The sequence below is a fragment of the Capricornis sumatraensis genome, chromosome 10, assembly GCF_032405125.1.
Source record: "Capricornis sumatraensis isolate serow.1 chromosome 10, serow.2, whole genome shotgun sequence".
NCBI classification, from domain to species: domain Eukaryota; kingdom Metazoa; phylum Chordata; class Mammalia; order Artiodactyla; family Bovidae; genus Capricornis; species Capricornis sumatraensis.
Window position 1 is genome coordinate 14,998,462 of NC_091078.1, and position 18,788 is coordinate 15,017,249.

At 35.6% G+C, this 18,788-nt stretch overlaps 1 protein-coding gene across 1 annotated transcript in view; it reads right to left on the reverse strand.

The window, feature by feature from the left end:
* Positions 1 to 18,788, reverse strand: part of ADK (adenosine kinase) — a 504,899-nt gene that overhangs the window by 153,937 nt on the left and 332,174 nt on the right. The window contains exon 7 of the mRNA XM_068981947.1: positions 12,758 to 12,928. Within this exon, the coding sequence (XP_068838048.1) occupies positions 12,758 to 12,928 (171 nt within the window). The remainder of the gene's footprint in view (positions 1 to 12,757; positions 12,929 to 18,788) is intronic.

Below are 18,788 nucleotides of genomic sequence, written 5' to 3' on the forward strand. Positions count from 1 at the left end.
AAGGAGAGATAAGAAAGCATTCCTCAGCAATCAACGCAAAGAAACAGAGGAAAACAATAGAATGGGAAAGACTAGAGATCTTAGCATCAGCAGCAGCAGAGATCTCTTTAAGAAAATGAGAGATACCAAGGGAACATTTCATTCAAAGATGGGCTCAATAATATTTAACTTATATGCAGAGTACATCATGAGAAATGCTGGGCTGGAGGAAGCACAGTGGCTGACTTTATTTCTGGGGCTCCAAAATCACTGCAGATGGTGATTACAGCCATGAAATTAAAAGATGCTTACTCCTTGGAAGGAAAGTTAGGACCAACCTAGATAGCATATTCAAAAGCAGAGACATTACTTTGCCAACAAAGGTCCGTCTAGTCAAGGCTATGGTTTTTCCAGTAGTCACGTACTGATGTGAGAGTTGGACTATAAAGAAAGCTCAGCGCCGAAGAATTGATGTTTTTGAACTGTGGTGTTGGAGAAGACTCTTGAGAGTTCCTTGGACTGCAAGAAGATCCAACCAATCCATCCTAAAGGAGATCAGTCCTGGTTGTTCATTGGAAGGACTGATGTTGAAGCTGAAACTCCAATACTTTGGCCACCTCATGCGAAGAGTTGACTCATTGGAAAAGACTCTGATGCTGGGAGGGATTGGGGGCAGGAGGGGAAGGGGACGACAGAGGATGCTGGATGGGATCACCAACTCAATGGACATGAGTTTGAGTAGACTCCGGGAGTTGGTGATGGACAGGGAGGCCTGGTGTGCTGTGATTCATGAGGTCACAAAGAGTCAGAGACAACTGAGCGACTGAACTGAACCAAACTATATTTTATAACTGCATAAAAATAAAATTATTCTTAGGAACAAATAAATTGACTCTTGATCAGAAAAAAATATTTGTAGGAAAAAAAAGCTGGTCGATCAGAAAATCATCTAATAGCTTAACATTTTTTCCTCATTCACCTGGCACTACGTATGATGTTTTAACAGTGGAATGGAGAGTGCATGTTTTTCAAGAAAGTCAGTTAAGTGAAACTTGAGAGACAGAGTAGCAGTACTCCAAAAGACGCCTTCAACAGTACATACCAAGACCTCAGTACAGCTGACGCTTGAACAAGACTGCTTGAACTGTGCAGGGTTCCACTCAGGGGCAGATTCTTTTCAATAGTAAATACTGGACCACTACTCGATATGCCTTTGCTTGGAACCCTGGGTACAGTAGAACCATTAGGGTGGGGAGCCAACCATAAATTATAAGCAGAATTTTTATTGCCTTTACAGTTGGCACCCCTAACCCTTGTGTTTTTCAGAGGTCAACAGTACTTACTATGAATCAAGCCAAAACTTTATGTGCATTAGAAAACCAGCCACAGTACTGATATGCAAATTAAATGATGATTATTGTGGATGCCCAATGTAATTTTAAAGTACTATTTAATGATAAAGTATGATAATTTAAAATAATCTGTCCAAATTAAAAGTCAGGACTATCAAAATACTCCTCCTCTGACTTGATTCTGCCCTTCAAATACAAGAGATCTTCTATAGAAATAACAGAAATTTGGTACATGGTGAAGCAGACAAAAAACTGGCAATTCATTTTTTAGGCAGATACCTCAATTTCTTTCACCTATTTCATGCCTTCATTTTAACATTGATTCCTTAGAGCTTTTTATTTGAACAACTCAAGGTTAATTTTCTCCATTTTTAAACTTATGTAACCAGCATCAAACAGTACGTATATTTTCAAAACAGCTTTATAAGATATAATTCAAATATAATTATCTGCACAAATTAAAGTACCTAATGTTTTGAAACAAGCGTGAAATCCTGAAACCACAACCACAATCAAGATAGGAATAAATTCATCACGTCCATTTGTGATCACTGCCTTACAGCCTAACTCCTTTCCAAGCAACCATGAATCTACAAATTTTGAATTTTCTAGAATTTAAATGGAATCATACAGAATGTACTTTTTGTCTGGCAGCTCATCTTTCACTCAGCATAAATATTCAGATTGTGTTGGTGTAAGTATATTCATCTGTGTTGGTGTATGTATAAATATATTTCTTTTATAGAGCAGTATTCTACTGCATAGATATATCACAATTTATCTAGTCACCAGTTAATGAACACTAAATTGCTTCCAGACTGAATATAATAAAAATTCCTATAAGCATTTGTGTATGTGTCTATATGCACATATACTTTCACTTCTCCTGGGTGAATACCAAGGAATAATACAGCTAGGTCAAATGGTGGGTATATACCTAACTTTGTAAGAAACCATTTTTTCAAAGTAGTTGTACCACTTTACATTTTCATCAGCAGTATCTGACAGTTCAACTAGCTTGTGCAAATATTTGGCTTGGTCAAACTTTTAAATGTTGAACACTTGAATAGCTACTGTATGCTGTATTCAGTTGTATTTTGTATGGATTGAAGTTTACTTTTTTGGATATGGATATTCAAGTGGTTATAGTATAATTTGTTAAAAAGACTATTCTCTATAGAATGGCTTCTGAAATTTTGAAAAAAATCAGTTGTTGGTCTAATGGATCTATTTGCCTATCTTTATTCTATTTTAGCATTTCTATCAAGGAGTATTTATTTTGATACAGTTTCTTTTTAAATTATTTTTAATTGAAGGATAATTGCTTTACAATATTGCTTTGCTTTCTGTCATTTATCAATATGAATCAGCTATAGATATACACATGTTCCCTCCCTCTTGAGGAAAGTGAAAGAGGAGAGTGAAAAAGCTAACTTAAAACTCAACCTTCAAAAAACTAAGATCATGGCATCCAGTTCCACCACTTCATGGCAAATAGATGGGAAAACAATGGAAACAGTGACAGACTTTATTTTCTTGGGTTCCAAAATCACTGCAGATGATGACTGAAATTAAAAGATGCTTGCTCCTTGGAAGAAAAGCTGTGACCAACCTAGACAGCATATTAAAAAGCAGAGATATTACTTTGCCGATAAAGATCCATCTAGTCAGAGCTATACTTTTTCCAGTAGTCATGTATGGATGTGAGAGTTGGACTAAAAAGAAAGCTGAGCGCTGAAGGACTGATGCTTCTGAACTGTGGTGTTGGAGAAGATGCTTGAGAGTCCCTTGGACTGCAAGGAGATCAAACCAGTCCATCCTAAAGGAAATCAGTCCTGAATATTCATTGGAAGGACTGATGCTGAAGCTGAAAGTCCAATACTTTGGCCACCTGATGCGAAGAACTGACTTACAGGAAAAGACCCTGATGCTGGGAAGACTGAAGGCAGGAGGAGAAGCGGACTTCTGAGGATGAAGTGGTTGGATGGCATCACCGACTCAATGGACATGAGTTTGAGCAAGCTCCAGGAGCTGGTGATGGACAGGGAAGCCTGGTGTGCTGCAGTCCATGGGGTCACAAAGACTCAGACATGACTGAGCAGCTTAACTGAACTGAACCTCCCTCTAGAATCTATCTCCCACCTCCCACCCAGCCCACCTCTCTAGATTGTCACAGAGCACCAGTTTGAGCTCCCAGAGTCATACAGCAAATTCCAACTGGCTAACTATATTACACATGGTAGTGTGTACGTTTTCATGCTACTCTCTCCATTTGTCATACACTCTCCCTTCTAGTGTCCAGAAGTCTGTTCTCTGTCTACAGCTCCACTGCTGCCCTGCAAATAGGTTTGTCAGTATCATCTTATGTGTTCCAGATACATGCATTAATAAAGGATATTTGTTTTTCTCTTTCTGACTTTACTCTATATGATAGGCTCTAGGTTCATCCACCTCATTAGAACTGACTCAAATGCATATCAGTACCATCTTATGCATTCCAGATATATGCATTAATAAATGGTATTTGTTTTTCTCTTTCTGACTTACCTTACTCTATATGAAAGGCTCTAGGTTCATCCACCTCATTAGAACTGACTCAAATGCATTCCTTTCTATGGCTGAGTAATATTCCTATATATATATATATATATATATACACACACACACACACACCACAGTTTCCTTATCCATTCATTTGTTGATGGGTATCTAGGTTGCTTCCATGACCTAGCTATTGTAAACAGTGCTGCAATGAACACTGAAATACATGTGTGTTTTTCCATTTATAGTTTTCTCAGGGTATATGCCCATAGTGGGATTGTTAGATCATATAGTAGTTTTATTCCCAGTTTTTTAAGGAATCTCCATATTGTCCTCCATAGAGGCTGTATCAATATACATTCCCACCAACACTTTAAGAGGGTTCCCTTTTCTTCACATCCTCTCTAGCATTTACTGTCTGTAGATTTTTTAATAATGGAAATTCTGACTGATGTGAGGTGGTATCTAATTATAGTTTTGATTTGCATTTCTCTAATAATAAGAAATGTTGAGCATCTTTTCATGTGTTTATTAGCCTTCTCTATGTCTTTGGAGAAATGTCTGTTTAAGTCTTCTGCCTACTTTTTGATTGAGTTGTCTGTTTTCTGGCATTGAGTTGCATGAGCTGCTTGTATATTTGGGGGATCTTTTCTCAGTTACATTTGCTATTATTTACTCCCATTCTGAGGGTTGTCTTTTCACCTTGTTTATAGCTTCCTTTGTTGTGCAAAAGCTTTAAATTATATAAGTCCCACTTGTTTAATTTCTATAATTCTAGGAGGTAGGTCACAGAGGATCCTGCTGTGATTTATGTCATAGGTGTTCTGCCTATGTTTTCCTCTAAGAGTTTTATAGTTTCTGGTCTAAAACTTAAGTTTTTAATCCATTTCGAGTTTATTTTTGTGTACAGTGTTACGAAGTGTTCTAATTTCATTGTTGCACATATAGCTATCCAGATAAAAACCATGTGATAATCTTAACAGATGCAGAAAAAGCTTTCAGCAAAATTCAGCACCTATTTATGATTAAAAACTCTTCAAAAATGGGCAGAGGGGGACCTACCTCAACATAATAAAGGCAATGTATGATAAACCCACAGCAAACATTATTCTCAATGGTGAAACACTAAAAGCACTTCCTCTAAGATCAGGAACAAGACACTGATCCTGATCAGTGTCCACTCTTGCCACTATTATTCAGCATAGTTTTGGAAGTTCTAGCCAAGGCAGTCAGAGAAGAAAAATAAATAAAAGGAACCCAGATTGGGAAAGAAGAAGTAAAACTCTGTTTGCAGATGACACAATATGACTATACATAGAAAAACCAAAAGATAATGTCAGAAAAGTCGTGGGATACAAAATCAATACACAGAAATCACTTGCATTCCTATAGACTAATAATAAAAAATCAGAAGGAGAAATTAAGGAATCAATTCCATTTACCACTGCAACAAAAAAGAATAAAATACCTAGGAATAAACTTAGTTAAAAAGACAAAAGAGCTGTATACAGAAAACTGTAAGACACTAATGAAAGAAACCAAAGATGATATAAACAAATGGAGAGATATCCATGTATCCATGTTCTTCCAATATTGATTGGAAGAATCAATATTGTGAAAATGAAATACTACCAAAAGCAATCTACAGATTCAATGCAATCCCTATTAAATTACCAATGGCATTTTTTACAGAATTAGAAAAAAAAATTTCAGAATTCATAAGGAAACACAAAAGACCCCAAAGAGCCAAAGCAAGCTTGAGAAAGAATGGAGCTAGAGGAATCAACCTTCCTAACTTCAGACTATACTACAAAGCTACAGTCAAGACAGTATGGTACTGGAACAAAAACAGAAAGATGGACCAAAAGAACAAGACTGAAAGCCCAGAGATAAAACCACACACCTATGGGCACCTTATCTTTGACAAAGGAGGCAAGAATATACAATGGAGAGAAGATAATCTCTTCAATAAGGGGTGCTAGGAATCTGCCTGTCTTTAGGCAAGTGCCACATTGTGTTGACTACTGCAGCTTTCTAAGTCCTGACACCATGTAGTGCAGGTGCTCTGACTTTTTTTCAATCCTGTGTGACTATTCAGTCCAATGTTTTTCCACATTAATTTTAGAATAAGCTTGTTAATATCTACAAAACAAACAAAAAAACCTACTGGGATTTTAAATTAAATTATGCTGAATCCATAGACAAATTTGAGAACTGACATCTTCACAATTGACTCTTAAAATCCACAAAGAGGCCTTCTCTCTCCACTTACTTAGCTCTTTAATTTTTCTGAACAATATTTTGTAATAACTGGTATACAGGTGTTACATATCTTTTAATTTATCCCAAAGTATGTTATACATCTTTTTGGTAATGGAAATAGTGATTAAAAAATTCTATTTCTGACTGTTTGCTGTTACTGTAATAGAAACATAACTGCTATTTGTGTGTTTATCTTATATCCCAACCTTGCTGAACTCATTTTTATTTCTAAAATCTCTTTGTAGATTTCATAGGATTTCTACAAAGACAAGCATTATGTTTAATAATAGAGATAATTTCTTTCTTTCTAATCTGGATATTTTTCATATGTTATTAGCATTGGCTAAAACATATATGACAATGCTGAATAGAAGTGGAGAGAGCAAACATCCTTGCTTTGTCCCTGATATTAGAGAAAAGTACTCAGTTTTTAATTATTTAAGTATGATGTTAGCTGTATATTTTTTGTGAATGTTTCATATTGAGTTGAAGAAGGTCCCTTCTAAGTACTATGAGGGATTTTTATCAGGGACGGATGTTGGATTTTGACATATCTTTTTTAATGTATCTATTAAGATGGTAATGCTTTTTATTTTTACTAAGTTGAATTATATTGATCAGTAAATCAACTGAATATTCCTGGTCACAATGAAGTATCCTTTTTATGTATTATTGGATTGGGTTTTCTAAAATTGGGGTGGGGTGGCAATCTCAAAATCCAAATCCATTCTAGAAAAAAGCCCTCAGTATTCTGAATATGAATAGAAGGAAACTTCATACCAATACAGGAGACCATATGCATGTTGGGATAATATTGTTATAAGGGAGAAAAGAAGACATATTTTAGACTAATTTTGCCCCAGAGATGTTCTAAGTACTCTATCTGAAGCCCATGAATTATGATAAGGGTCTCTATTCTAGCTAGTAAAATAAGGATAGTTACAGGCTCTCTGTGCACTCTGAAGATTATGCCCTAGGATCTTCTCAAGTGTTGTTTTTTTTCCTCAGCCTTCATTAGTTTCCTCATAGCTGATCAGCACTCAGGCTCAAAGACTTGGGTGGGACTCCGCAAATCTCCTGTGTTCTTTGTCTATGTGCTCCTTCCTTTCTGGTACTATGAACTGCAAACTCGCTGGCTAGCTGTTACATTTCCCAAACTTGCAGCTCCATTTCCTCAACTGAAAGAGACTGAATTCTACGTGGGTTTTCCTCTGCAATGAACTGGGAACCCTCTCCAAGTGGTAAGCTGGGTTAATCAAAGGGCACACATCCTATGAAAGAAAAAAATGGCACTAGGTAGAAAATAAGAGCCAAGTGTATTTAGTTTTGGCTAGATACTGGCATTTTGAGAATTTATATTAAACACAGTAGATTTGGGGGAGAGGTTTGAGGGATAAAGAGGTAGGGGTAAGGACAAAGCAATCCTGAATGCATACCCTCAGAAATATATTTCACACTTCACTGCAATGTATAAGTTAGATGTCCCCTTTCTTCCCTAGAGAACTGAAGATAGTTTATTATTACTAGAATATTTGAGGAAAACAAAGAAAAATGAGATCAGAGATAAACTTTATAATACCATATTTTTTATAATCAAATATGATATTGTTTTTATTTATCCTTATTAAATTTCATCACTTAACTGGTAATTCTAATCTATTAAAATTGTCGGAAGTCTCATTTTGACATTCAATTTATTTGATAATTTATTAACATGTTCCATTATTTGCATTCTCTATATCTGCATTATCCACAAACACAAGTTTATCTGAATCACTTAATAGTTTTACCTGAGCAAAGCATATCAGTATTAATTTGTCAGAAGAATTTTTTGAGACTGGTTCAATAATTATCAAATATATCAAACTGCACTATATCCAATATTCATTATTCTATAATCCATATTATGACAAATCATCTCAAATATACTATATACATCACCGCTTATTGGACTGTCATAACAAGTACTACATATCTACTGAAATGAATTCATATGAATAGCAACCATATCAGAAAAGTTAAAGTCATCCTGACATGATTTGGAGTTCTGTTGTTGTGTTGTTAGGTTGTTGTGTTTGGCCCTTTGCGACCCCATCGACTATAGCCTGCCAGGTTCCTCTGTCCATGGGATTTTCCAGGCAACAATACTGGAGTGGGTTGCCATTTCCTTCTCCAGAAAATCTTCCCAACCCAGGAATCAAGCCTGCATCTCCTGCATTGCAGGCAGATTATTTACTACTGAGCAACCAGGGAAGCCCTTTTGGAGCCATGTAGTAGCTTGTAATTTGACTACTTCCTCTTCTAGGTTAGGAAAAATAATTTCCCTAATAAGCTATACTAAGTTCTAGTCAAACTTTAAAGTTTACTGATTTGTAGAATCAATTTTTAAAACTGTGATAAAATGTACATAATGTAGTAAAATTTTACCATTTAAACAATTTTAAGTGTTAAATTAACTGACATTATATTCACAATGTTCTGCTATCATCTCCACTATCCATTTACAGAAGTTTTCTGTCATCCCAAACAGAAGCTTTGTACTCATTAAATAATAACTAATTCCCCTTTCCCCTCAGTGCCTGGTAACCACTGTTTTGCTGTCTTTCTCTATGAGTTTTTCTATTTCAAATACTTCATTTCAGAGGAATTCTTATAGGAAAATCCAATATGTGTCTGCTTGTATCAGTTCAGTTCAGTTCAGTCACTCAGTCGTGTCCGACTCTTTGTGACCCCATGAATCACAGCACGCCAGGCCTCCCAGTCTATCACCAACTCCCGGAGTTCACTCAGATTCACATCCATCAAGTCAGTGATGCCATCCAGCCATCTCATCCACTGTCGTCCCCTTCTTCTCCTGCCCTCAATCCCTCCCAGCATCTTTTCCAATGAGTCAGCTCTTCACATGAGGTGGCCAAAGTACTGGAGTTTCAGCTTCAGCATCATTCCTTCCAAAGAAATCCCAGGGCTGATCTCCTTCAGAATGGACTGGTTGGATCTCCTTGCAGTCCAGGGGACTCTCAAGAGTCTTCTCCAACACCACACTTCAAAAGCATCAATCCTTTGGCGCTCAGCCTTCTTCACAGTCCAACTCTCACATCCATACATGACCACAGGAAAAACCATAGCCTTGACTAGATGGACCTTAGTCGACAAAGTAATGTCTCTGCTTTTGAATATGCTATCTAGGTTGGTCATAACTTTTCTTCCAAGGAGTAAGCGTCTTTTAATTTCATGGCTGCAGTCACCATCTACAGTGATTTTGGAGCCCAAGAAAATAAAGTCTGACACCGTTTCCACTGTTTCCCCATCTATTTGCCATGAAGAGATGGGACTGGATGCCATGATCTTCGTTTTCTGAATGGTGAGCTTTAAGCCAACTTTTTCACTCTCCTCTTTCATCAAGAGGCTTTTTAGTTCCTCTTCACTTTCTGCCATAAGGGTCTGCTTGTATAGGTAGGGCTAATTTCACTTAACGTAAGTGTCTTCAAGGTTCATTCAGATTTTATCATGTATCAGGTAAAAGATTTTATTTATTTATTTATTCTGTATTTTACCAGAATCCATTCCTTTTAAAGACTGAATAGTATTCCACTGTATTTAATACATCACATTTATCTATTCATCCATTGAAAAACATCTGGTTTGCTTCCAACTTGTGGCTACTGTGAACAACGCTGATAAACACTGGTGTAAAAGCATTTGAATCCCTGCTTTGAAGTTGTTTTTTTTTTTTAAATACCTATAAATGGAATTGTTGGGTTATAATGTAATAGTAAAAACAAAGACTATGGCATCTGGTCCCATCACTTCATGGCAAATAGACAGGGAAACAATGCAAACAGTGACAGCCTACTTTCTTGTGCTCCAAATCACTGTGGATGGTGACCGCAGTCATGAAATGAAAAGATGTTTGCTCGCCAGAAGAAAAGCAATGACAAACCTAGACAGCATATTAAAAAGCAGAGACAGTGCTTTGCTTACTTTGCCTACAAAGGTCTATCTAGTCAAAGCTATAGTTTTCCCAGTAGACATGAATGGATGTGATAGCTAGACAATAAAAAAGCCTGAGCGCTGAAGAACTGATGCCTTCGAACTGTGATGCTGGAGAAGATTTTTGAGAGTCCCCTGGACAGCAAGGAGATCAAACCAGTCAATCCTAAAGGAAATCAACCCTGAATATTCATTAGAAGGACTGATGCTGAAGCTGAAGCTCCAATACTTTGGCTACCTGATGCAAAGAGCCAAGTCATTGGAAAAGACCCTGATGCTGGGAAAGACCGAAGGCAGGAGAGGACAACAGAGGATGAGATGGCTGGATGGCATCACCAACTCAATGGACATGAGTCTGAGTGAACTCCAGGAGATGGTGAAGGACAGGGAAGCCTGGCATGCTGTAGTCCATGAGGTCGCACAGAGTTGGACACGACTGAGTGACTGAGCGACAACAGCGGTGATAACACCGCTTAACTTTTTGAGGAGCATCAAATCACTTGTCACAGCAGCCGCATCACTCACATTCCCAGCAACTATGCACAAGGCTTTCCATTTCTCAGCATTCTTGGCGATACTTGCTATTTTCCATTTTTTGACAATAGCCATCCAAAAGGGTGTCAAGTAGTATCTCATTTTGGTTTCATTTGCATTTCTCTAATGATTAGTGATGGTGAGCATCTTTTCATGTGTGCTTACTGCCAGTCTGTATGTCTTCTCTGAAGAAATGTTTAAGTCCTTTGATCATTTTTAAATGGGGTTGTTTCCTGTGTCGAGATATATTTGAGTTGCTGAGATATACATTCTGGACATTAATCCCTTATCAGATGTATTTATTTTCTTCCATCTGTGGGTTGTCTTTCACTTTCTTGATAGTATCCTTTGATGCACAAAAGTTTTTAATTTTAATGAAGTCCAATTGCTTTTTTTGTTGATTGCACTTTTGAAGTTTTTTTAAACAATAAAGAACATTTTGATATTATCAGCATTTTCTGCAAAACTAATCATTCTTAGGCCTCTATTCTTTTCTATTCTCCTATGTCTCAGTCAAATTTTCAGCCCTGCTCCTTCGTTCTATAAATGCTTTCCATCATTTTTACATATGTTTTACAAATGTGAGCTCCTATTAAACAGTATTCTGTGTGTTCTACAGTGCTTTTTATTTTTATTAAGGCTCCTCTTCATTTTCCTTTTAATTAAGGTCATTTGAGATTCTAAAGCCATAACTGAATTTTTTGCTGGTATTCAATCCTCTCAAGTTTTCTTTACTTTCCAAATTTCATTCTTTAGAATGACATTTATCTTTTTTAAAACTTTTAAAGTTTATCTTCTTAAAGTCTAAGTATTGCCATTCTACTGTTTCTGACTATAAACGACTCTGGATTCAAGTGTCAATTTCTCCCAAGCACTCTCAGACTACTATACTAATGACCAATTCTTTAACATTATTTAAAGAGTCTAGAATAGCACTTTTCTTAAGAGCTTCGCGTACCTAGAAAATAACATTGACAATACAGAAAATCTAAAACACAGATTTCAGTCAAATGAGGCCTCTAGCAGATACCTAGGAGATTAAGGTTTTTACCACTATTTCTTGCCATTATGTCCGTTTGTTAATCATTAAGAATGTAGCATGTCCTTCAATTGGTTAAGGGCCCTTAGAAGATACTCACACCATATGATTTCCACACCAATAACCCACAAGTTACTTCCAGGTCAAATTTTGTTATTCTAGGCAGACAATATAGTTATTTTATTTAGATATAAAATTGGTCAATATAATCAAACTAAGTTAGAATCACAGAATCTGAATCAGAATGGACTTCTGAGGTAATTCACACAACTTCACACATTCATAAAAGGAAGATACAGCAAAAGTCTCCTTTTTTCTATTTCAAGGATTTTTACAAGTATTTATGGATTTTTATAGTCTACAGGTAAGACAGAAGGTATGAATATTAAATAAGAAAAAAATTTTGTTTTCACTAAATTGGAATGAAAGAAATTATTAATTAAATGAAATTTCCTTTTATCACCTTCAAATATAACAGACAATATTAGCAAAAATAATACTATAAATAAACACATCTGACTACAAATTACAATATACAACCATATAGTCATAATTTATTAAACTGACTCAAGACCTTGAAAATGTACTTAACTTCATAAAACATTTATTTCAGCTACATATCACTTATCTTAATCCATGAAAATATCAAACGAAAACATGATTTTACAGGTCAGAAAACAGTTTATGTTAAGGGCTAAGGATTAGGGGAAGGCTTGACTGACAAAGAAGATGAAAATATTTTTTATCTTGCTTATGCTTACAAGTCATATAACAGGTATACATTTGCAAAAGCTCACAGAAATGTTATAGGAGCTCATAGGAGTAATTATAAACCTGAACAACCAAATTTTTAAAAAGACTAATTGCTTATTATGTAAGGAATTAGTATATTCCAAAGGAAATACTGAAAATAATGAACTATAGTGGACCGAACTGAGGCCATGTTACTGTGTAATTCTCGTGTACTTCTGCAGTTGTTTAAGTTTTTATTTATGTATTTCTAAACACATACACAAACAGAAGCCAAAAGCAAGGTACTTTTATTTAAAAAATTACTCACCACTTCGTTTCCAAAAAGTATGTCAACAAAAGGCATAACTTTCATCAATGATTCCTTGTAGAACTGACTAATAAATGGTGCAGACAGATTCAAAGTGAAAATTCTGTTGTTTTCAGAAGCATGGTGAGCCACTTTTAAAACTGACTCTGGAGAAACTGTGAGGAAAAAACCCTGGGTAAAGAAAAAAAGGAGAAATTAGAAATGCTATCTCCACAGAATCATTCTCAGTGAGAATACAAGAAATCTATACAAAATACAGATGAATCACAAGCTGGAATCAAGACTGCAAGGAGAAATATCAACAACCTCACATATGCAGATGATATCACTCTGATGGCAGAAACTGAAAAGGAACTAAAGATCCTCTTGATGAGGGTGAAAGAGGAGAGTGAAAAAGCTGGCTTAAAACTCAACATTCAACTGATGGCACTTCATAGCAAGTAACAGATTTTTTGTCCTGGGCTCCAAAATCACTGCGGACGGTGACTGCAGCCTTGAAATTAAAAGCTGCTCCTTGGAAGGAAAGTTATGACAAACCGGGACAGCATATTAAAAACAAGAGACATCACTTTGTCAACAAAAGTCTGTATAGTCCAAGCTATGGTTTTTTCAGTAGTCATGAATAGATCTGAGAGTTGTACCATAGACAAGGCTGAGCACCAAAGAACTGATGCTTTCAAATTGTGGTGCTAGAGAAGACTCGTGAGAGTCCCGTAGAATGCAAGGAGATCAAATCAGTTAATACTAAAGGTAATTAATCTTGAACATTCATTGGAAGGACTAATGTTGAAGCTGAAGCTTGAATACTTTGGCCACCTTATGTGAAGAGCTGATTCACTGGAAAAGACCCTGATGCTGGGAAAGACTGAAGGGAAAAGGAGAAAGGATTGACAGAGGATGAAATGGTTAGGCAGCATTACCAACTCATTGGACACTATCTAAGCAAACTCCACAAGACAGTGAAGGACAGGGGAGCTTGGCATGCTGCAGCCCATGGGGGTCACAAGGAATTGGATATGACTGAGTAACTTAACAACACCAACAACATACATAATACAAAAGCCTCTACAAGTGAAAGTGAAAGTGTGAGTCACTCAGTCGTGTCTGACTCTTTGCAACCCCCATGGACTATAAAGTCCTGGAATTCTCCAGGCCAAACTACCGGAGTGGGTAGATGTTCCCTTCTACACAACCCAGGGATTGAACCCAGGTCTCCCTTACTGCAGCTGAATTTTTTTACCAGCTGAGCCACAAGGGAAGCCCAGCCTCTACAATCTAAACCTTAAAAATGCAATTATAAAATGCAAAGCAGGAAACTATAGCATTTGATCAGGAGAAAAGTTTATCATCTGAGTACTGTATGCTTATTATGTGCCATTTCTTTAGAGAAGAGTTTTGGAGAAGGTGATGGCACCCCACTCCAGTACTCTTGCCTGGAAAATCCCACGGACAGAGGAGCCTGGTAGGCTGCAGTCCATGGGGTCACGAAGAGTCGGACACGACTGAGCGACTTCACTTTCACTTTTCACTTTCACGCATTGGAGAAGGAAATGGCAACCCACTCCAGTGTTCTTGCCTGGAGAATCCCAGGGACGGGGGAACTTGGTGGGCTGCCGTCTATGGGGTCGCACAGAGTCGGACACGACTGAAGCGACTTAGCAGCAGCAGTAGCAACCTTAAGTTACAAAAGAGCTATTGAAATGCTCACTTATAATTGAGAGACTAACTACGTCCCTCTTGCAAACTCAAAAAGTTTAAAGAGAAAATAAGATTTTGAACATTAAAAAATCAACTTTCTGGCAGAAGTCATGTGTACTGGGGTATATTTTTGAAGAGTATCTTTCCCTTAAAAATCTTGAAGTATTTAGAGAGAACTTTATAATTATCTCTTACTAAAGTATTGCTAATAAAATTATAAGAAATATGTTCTCCAATCAAAATAACACAAAACTTTTTCATCATTTAAAATTCTAATGCATTCATTCTTTACCAATAGTCAACTGTTTAGAAAGGTAACATCATTTATTATTAGGTAATATCATTTAATCTTTTCATCTTCAAAATACCATGTCACCTGCGAACTACGAGCATTCAAGCTGCTTTGCTATTTTTGTCACTTGGAGAATTAAGATGAACAGTGTATATAGCATCTTGTCTCCATAGTAATATGGATGTATTTGCTCTTTAGTCTTTCATTTAATGAGGAGAGTTTAAAACTCTCCCCTCCTCCTAATTCTCCCCAAACTGTTTCAGCATGAAATAAAAACCTCCCAGAGTTAGCACTCTGCCAGCTGTGGATTAACCACAGACAGGCATAGAATGGTCTACATAAATAGTAACCTGGTCAAATAATTAGGCTTCTCACCAACTTCAGACTGAAAATTTGATCTGTGCTAAAATACATCTGATTGTAATTTAAGGTACAGAACAGTATGCCCCTGGAGTCTAAATGTGGCCTCATTTCAAATGTGTATATGTTGTATGCGTGTTTAACTTTAAAATGCAACATAAGAGCATGTGATGTGGACAGCAGAACTTCCATTTTGTCCATTTTACAAAGAATATACAAAAAAAGGTCAGTTTTTAATTGAGGCAAATTCACAATTTAAATTAATTCCATTTTTTGAATTGTTTCTTGTTTCTCTTTAAGTAAATATTTAGTATTTGAGCAATTATGGATTTGTGCTCTGTTAGAGTGCAAAGAACTAAAATTGATGCCAACCATAATTTTTCTTTCTTGATTTATATCCATTGCTCAGCCACATGTTTCAGAGTATAGTATCACCAAAAATAAAAACAGTGCCAGTATAATTTTTTTTTTCAAGTAACAGGTTTTTAATGAAAACAGACCAATAGTTTAGAGAGCTATAGTTTAGAAAAACACTCTATAGAATCAACAAAACTTTTGTAATATTCTAATAAGGAATTTCAGTCAGCACAATTAGCCCTGCTACTCTTTGGCCATAAGAACAATGAAAAGCAAAGTAGATCCTAACTCTTAGAGACTGGTTAATATTAATCAGAATTGAGGGTGAAGTGAGACAATTTTATCCATTAAAATGAAAACTGAAGCAGAACAAAAAGGCAGGAGGAAAAGGAATGGGGAAAGCCTAAGGCAGAGCCAAAGAACCGTTTTTTATCAGAGACAGACATAAAATTTGGAAATCCCAAGTATGCAGATTTTTCAGTCAGCCACTCTGAGGATTTCTCAGGGTAGCTTAAATATGGAGGAGTGTAAGGAACTGAAGTGTTTAAAATACTAAAAGAAAAGAAAAGAAACTGCTCATTTAAAATCACATCAAAAATAACATACCTACAAATAAATTTAACCAAGGAGGTGAAAAAGCTATACTCTGAAAACTATAAAACACTGATGAAGGAAAATGAAAGATAATATACACACAATAAAGGAAAGATATTCCATGTTCATGGAATAGAAGAATTAAAATGATTAAAATGTCCATATCACTAAAAGCAATCTATAGATTCATTGCAATCTTGATCAGATAACTCAAAGCATCTTGTACAGAGCAAGAACAAATAATCCTAAAATTTACATGGAATTATAAAAGACCCCAAATTGGCAAAGCAATCTTGAGAAAGAAGAAGAGAGCTGGAAGAATCATGTTCCCTGACTTCAGATTATACTACAAAGCTACAGTCATCAAAACTATATAGTACTGGAACAGAAAGAGAAACATAGATCAACGGAAAGGAATAGAGGGCCCAAAAGAAACTCATGCATTGTGTTTAATTAATCTATGAGAAAGGAGGCAAGGATAAACAACGGAGAAAAGACAGTCTTTTCAATGACTGGCGCTGGCAAAATTGGACAGCTACATGTAGAAAAAAGAAATTAGTACATACTCAAACATCATACACAAAAATACACTCAGAATGTATTAAACACCTAACACCTAAATGTAAGACTGGATGCCATAAAACTCGTAGAGAAAAACAGAGGTGAAATATTCTTTGACAGATATTATTACAATTTTGGGGGAAGCTGTCTCCTAAAGCAAAGGAAATAAAAGCAAAACTAAACAAACGGAATTTAATTAAACTTAAAAGCTTTTGTACTGCAAAGGAAACCATCAACAAAATAAAAACACAATCTACAGAATGAGAGAAGTTTGTAAATAATATGACCAATTAGGAGTTAATATCCAAAATGTTATATAAACAGCCTATATACCTCAATATCAAAAATATAAGCAATCCAATTAAAAAAACGGGCAGAAGATATGAGTAGACATTTCTAAAGAAGATATACAGATGACCAATAGGCGCATGAAAATATTCTTAATCATTCAGTTCAGTTCAGTTCAGTCGCTCAGTAATGTCCGACTCTTTGCGACCCCATGAATCGCAGCACGCCAGGCCTCCATGTCCATCACCAACTCCCGGAGTTCACTCAGACTCACGTCCATCGAGTCAGTGATGCCATCCAGCCATCTCATCCTCTGTCATCCCCTCCTCCTCCTGCCCCCAATCCCTCCCAGCATCAGAGTCTTTTCCAATGAGTCAACTCTTATTCATTAGAGAAATGCAAATCAAAGCCACAATGAGATATCATGTCACATCTGTCAAAAGGGCTGTCATCAGAAAGTCTATAAACAATAGATATTTGGAAAATTATGAAGTAAAAGAACAAGTGCACATTGTTGGTGGGAATGGAAATTAGTACTGGCACTACATAAAACAGTATGGAAGTTCCTCAAAAAACTAAAAACAGAAATACCATATGATCCTGCCATTCTAGTGCTGAATATATATTCAAAGAAACCAAAAACACTAATTCAAAATGATAAAAATACTCCAAAGTTCAAAGCAGCTGAAAGCAACTAAATGTCCATCAAAAGATGAATGGATAAAGAAGATTACTCAGCCATAAACAGGAATGAAATTCTGCCACTTGCAACAATGTGAACAGACCTAGAGTGTATTATACTTCATGAAATAAGTCAGACAGAGAAAGACAGATACTTTTTATTATCACATATGAATGTAATAATTCATAGAGATAAAAAGACAACTGTGATTACCAGAAGTGGGATGGGGCAAGATGGCAGTATGGCATTAAGAGATATAACCTACTACATATAAAATAAATAGGCTGTAAATATATGCACTGTACATCACAGGAAAATGAGCCATCATTTTCTAATAATTTAAATGAAATATAAATCTATTAAAAAATAGAATCAATATGTTGTACACCTGAAACTAATATAATATTGTAAATCAACTATAGTTCAATTTAAAAATAAAATACATAGAATATAAAATCATTGTAGTAACTTAATGATGAAGAAAGGTTGCTGAAATTACTATATTAATACTGCTGATGGGAGTGCAACTGACACTTTTCCAAGAAAATAAATTGAAAATATGATGAACTATAAAATTCATATTCTTTGATGCAATAATTCTAAGAGTCTACCTCAAGTAAATAATTCAAAATATGGAAAATATTCATTTAGGAATATATCAGTATACTATACATGTGACTTTAACATAAATATTCAATAATAGAGGAATAAGTAGTCAAGTAAGAACTGGCATATACACTCATTCTAACTTTGGCTATGGATCATTTAAAATGTGGCTAGTTCAAATGAAGAATTGAATTTCAAATTTTATTTAATTTTAATTTAAATTTAAGAAGCCACATGTCGATAATGAGCATATGCAGTGTGGTTAGTGTGACTGTGGAACTGAATTTTTTATATAATTTTTTTGAAATTTCAAAATGGAAGGAATGAAAAATATTCTTCTATTAAATACATTTTTATTGTTTTGGTACGGTTACATTTCATTTTGACCGTTGACAATTTAGTGACTGCTGTGTTACAAATGTAAAACAGATACCAATTTCAAAGAAAAAAAGGTTAAAAATATAATTAATAATTTTATATAAATATGTGTTGAAATGATAATTATTTTAGATATTTGAAGTTAAATATATTGTTAACATTATTTTACTTGTTTCTTTTTACATTTTCAATGTCTGTATTAGAAAATTTTAAAT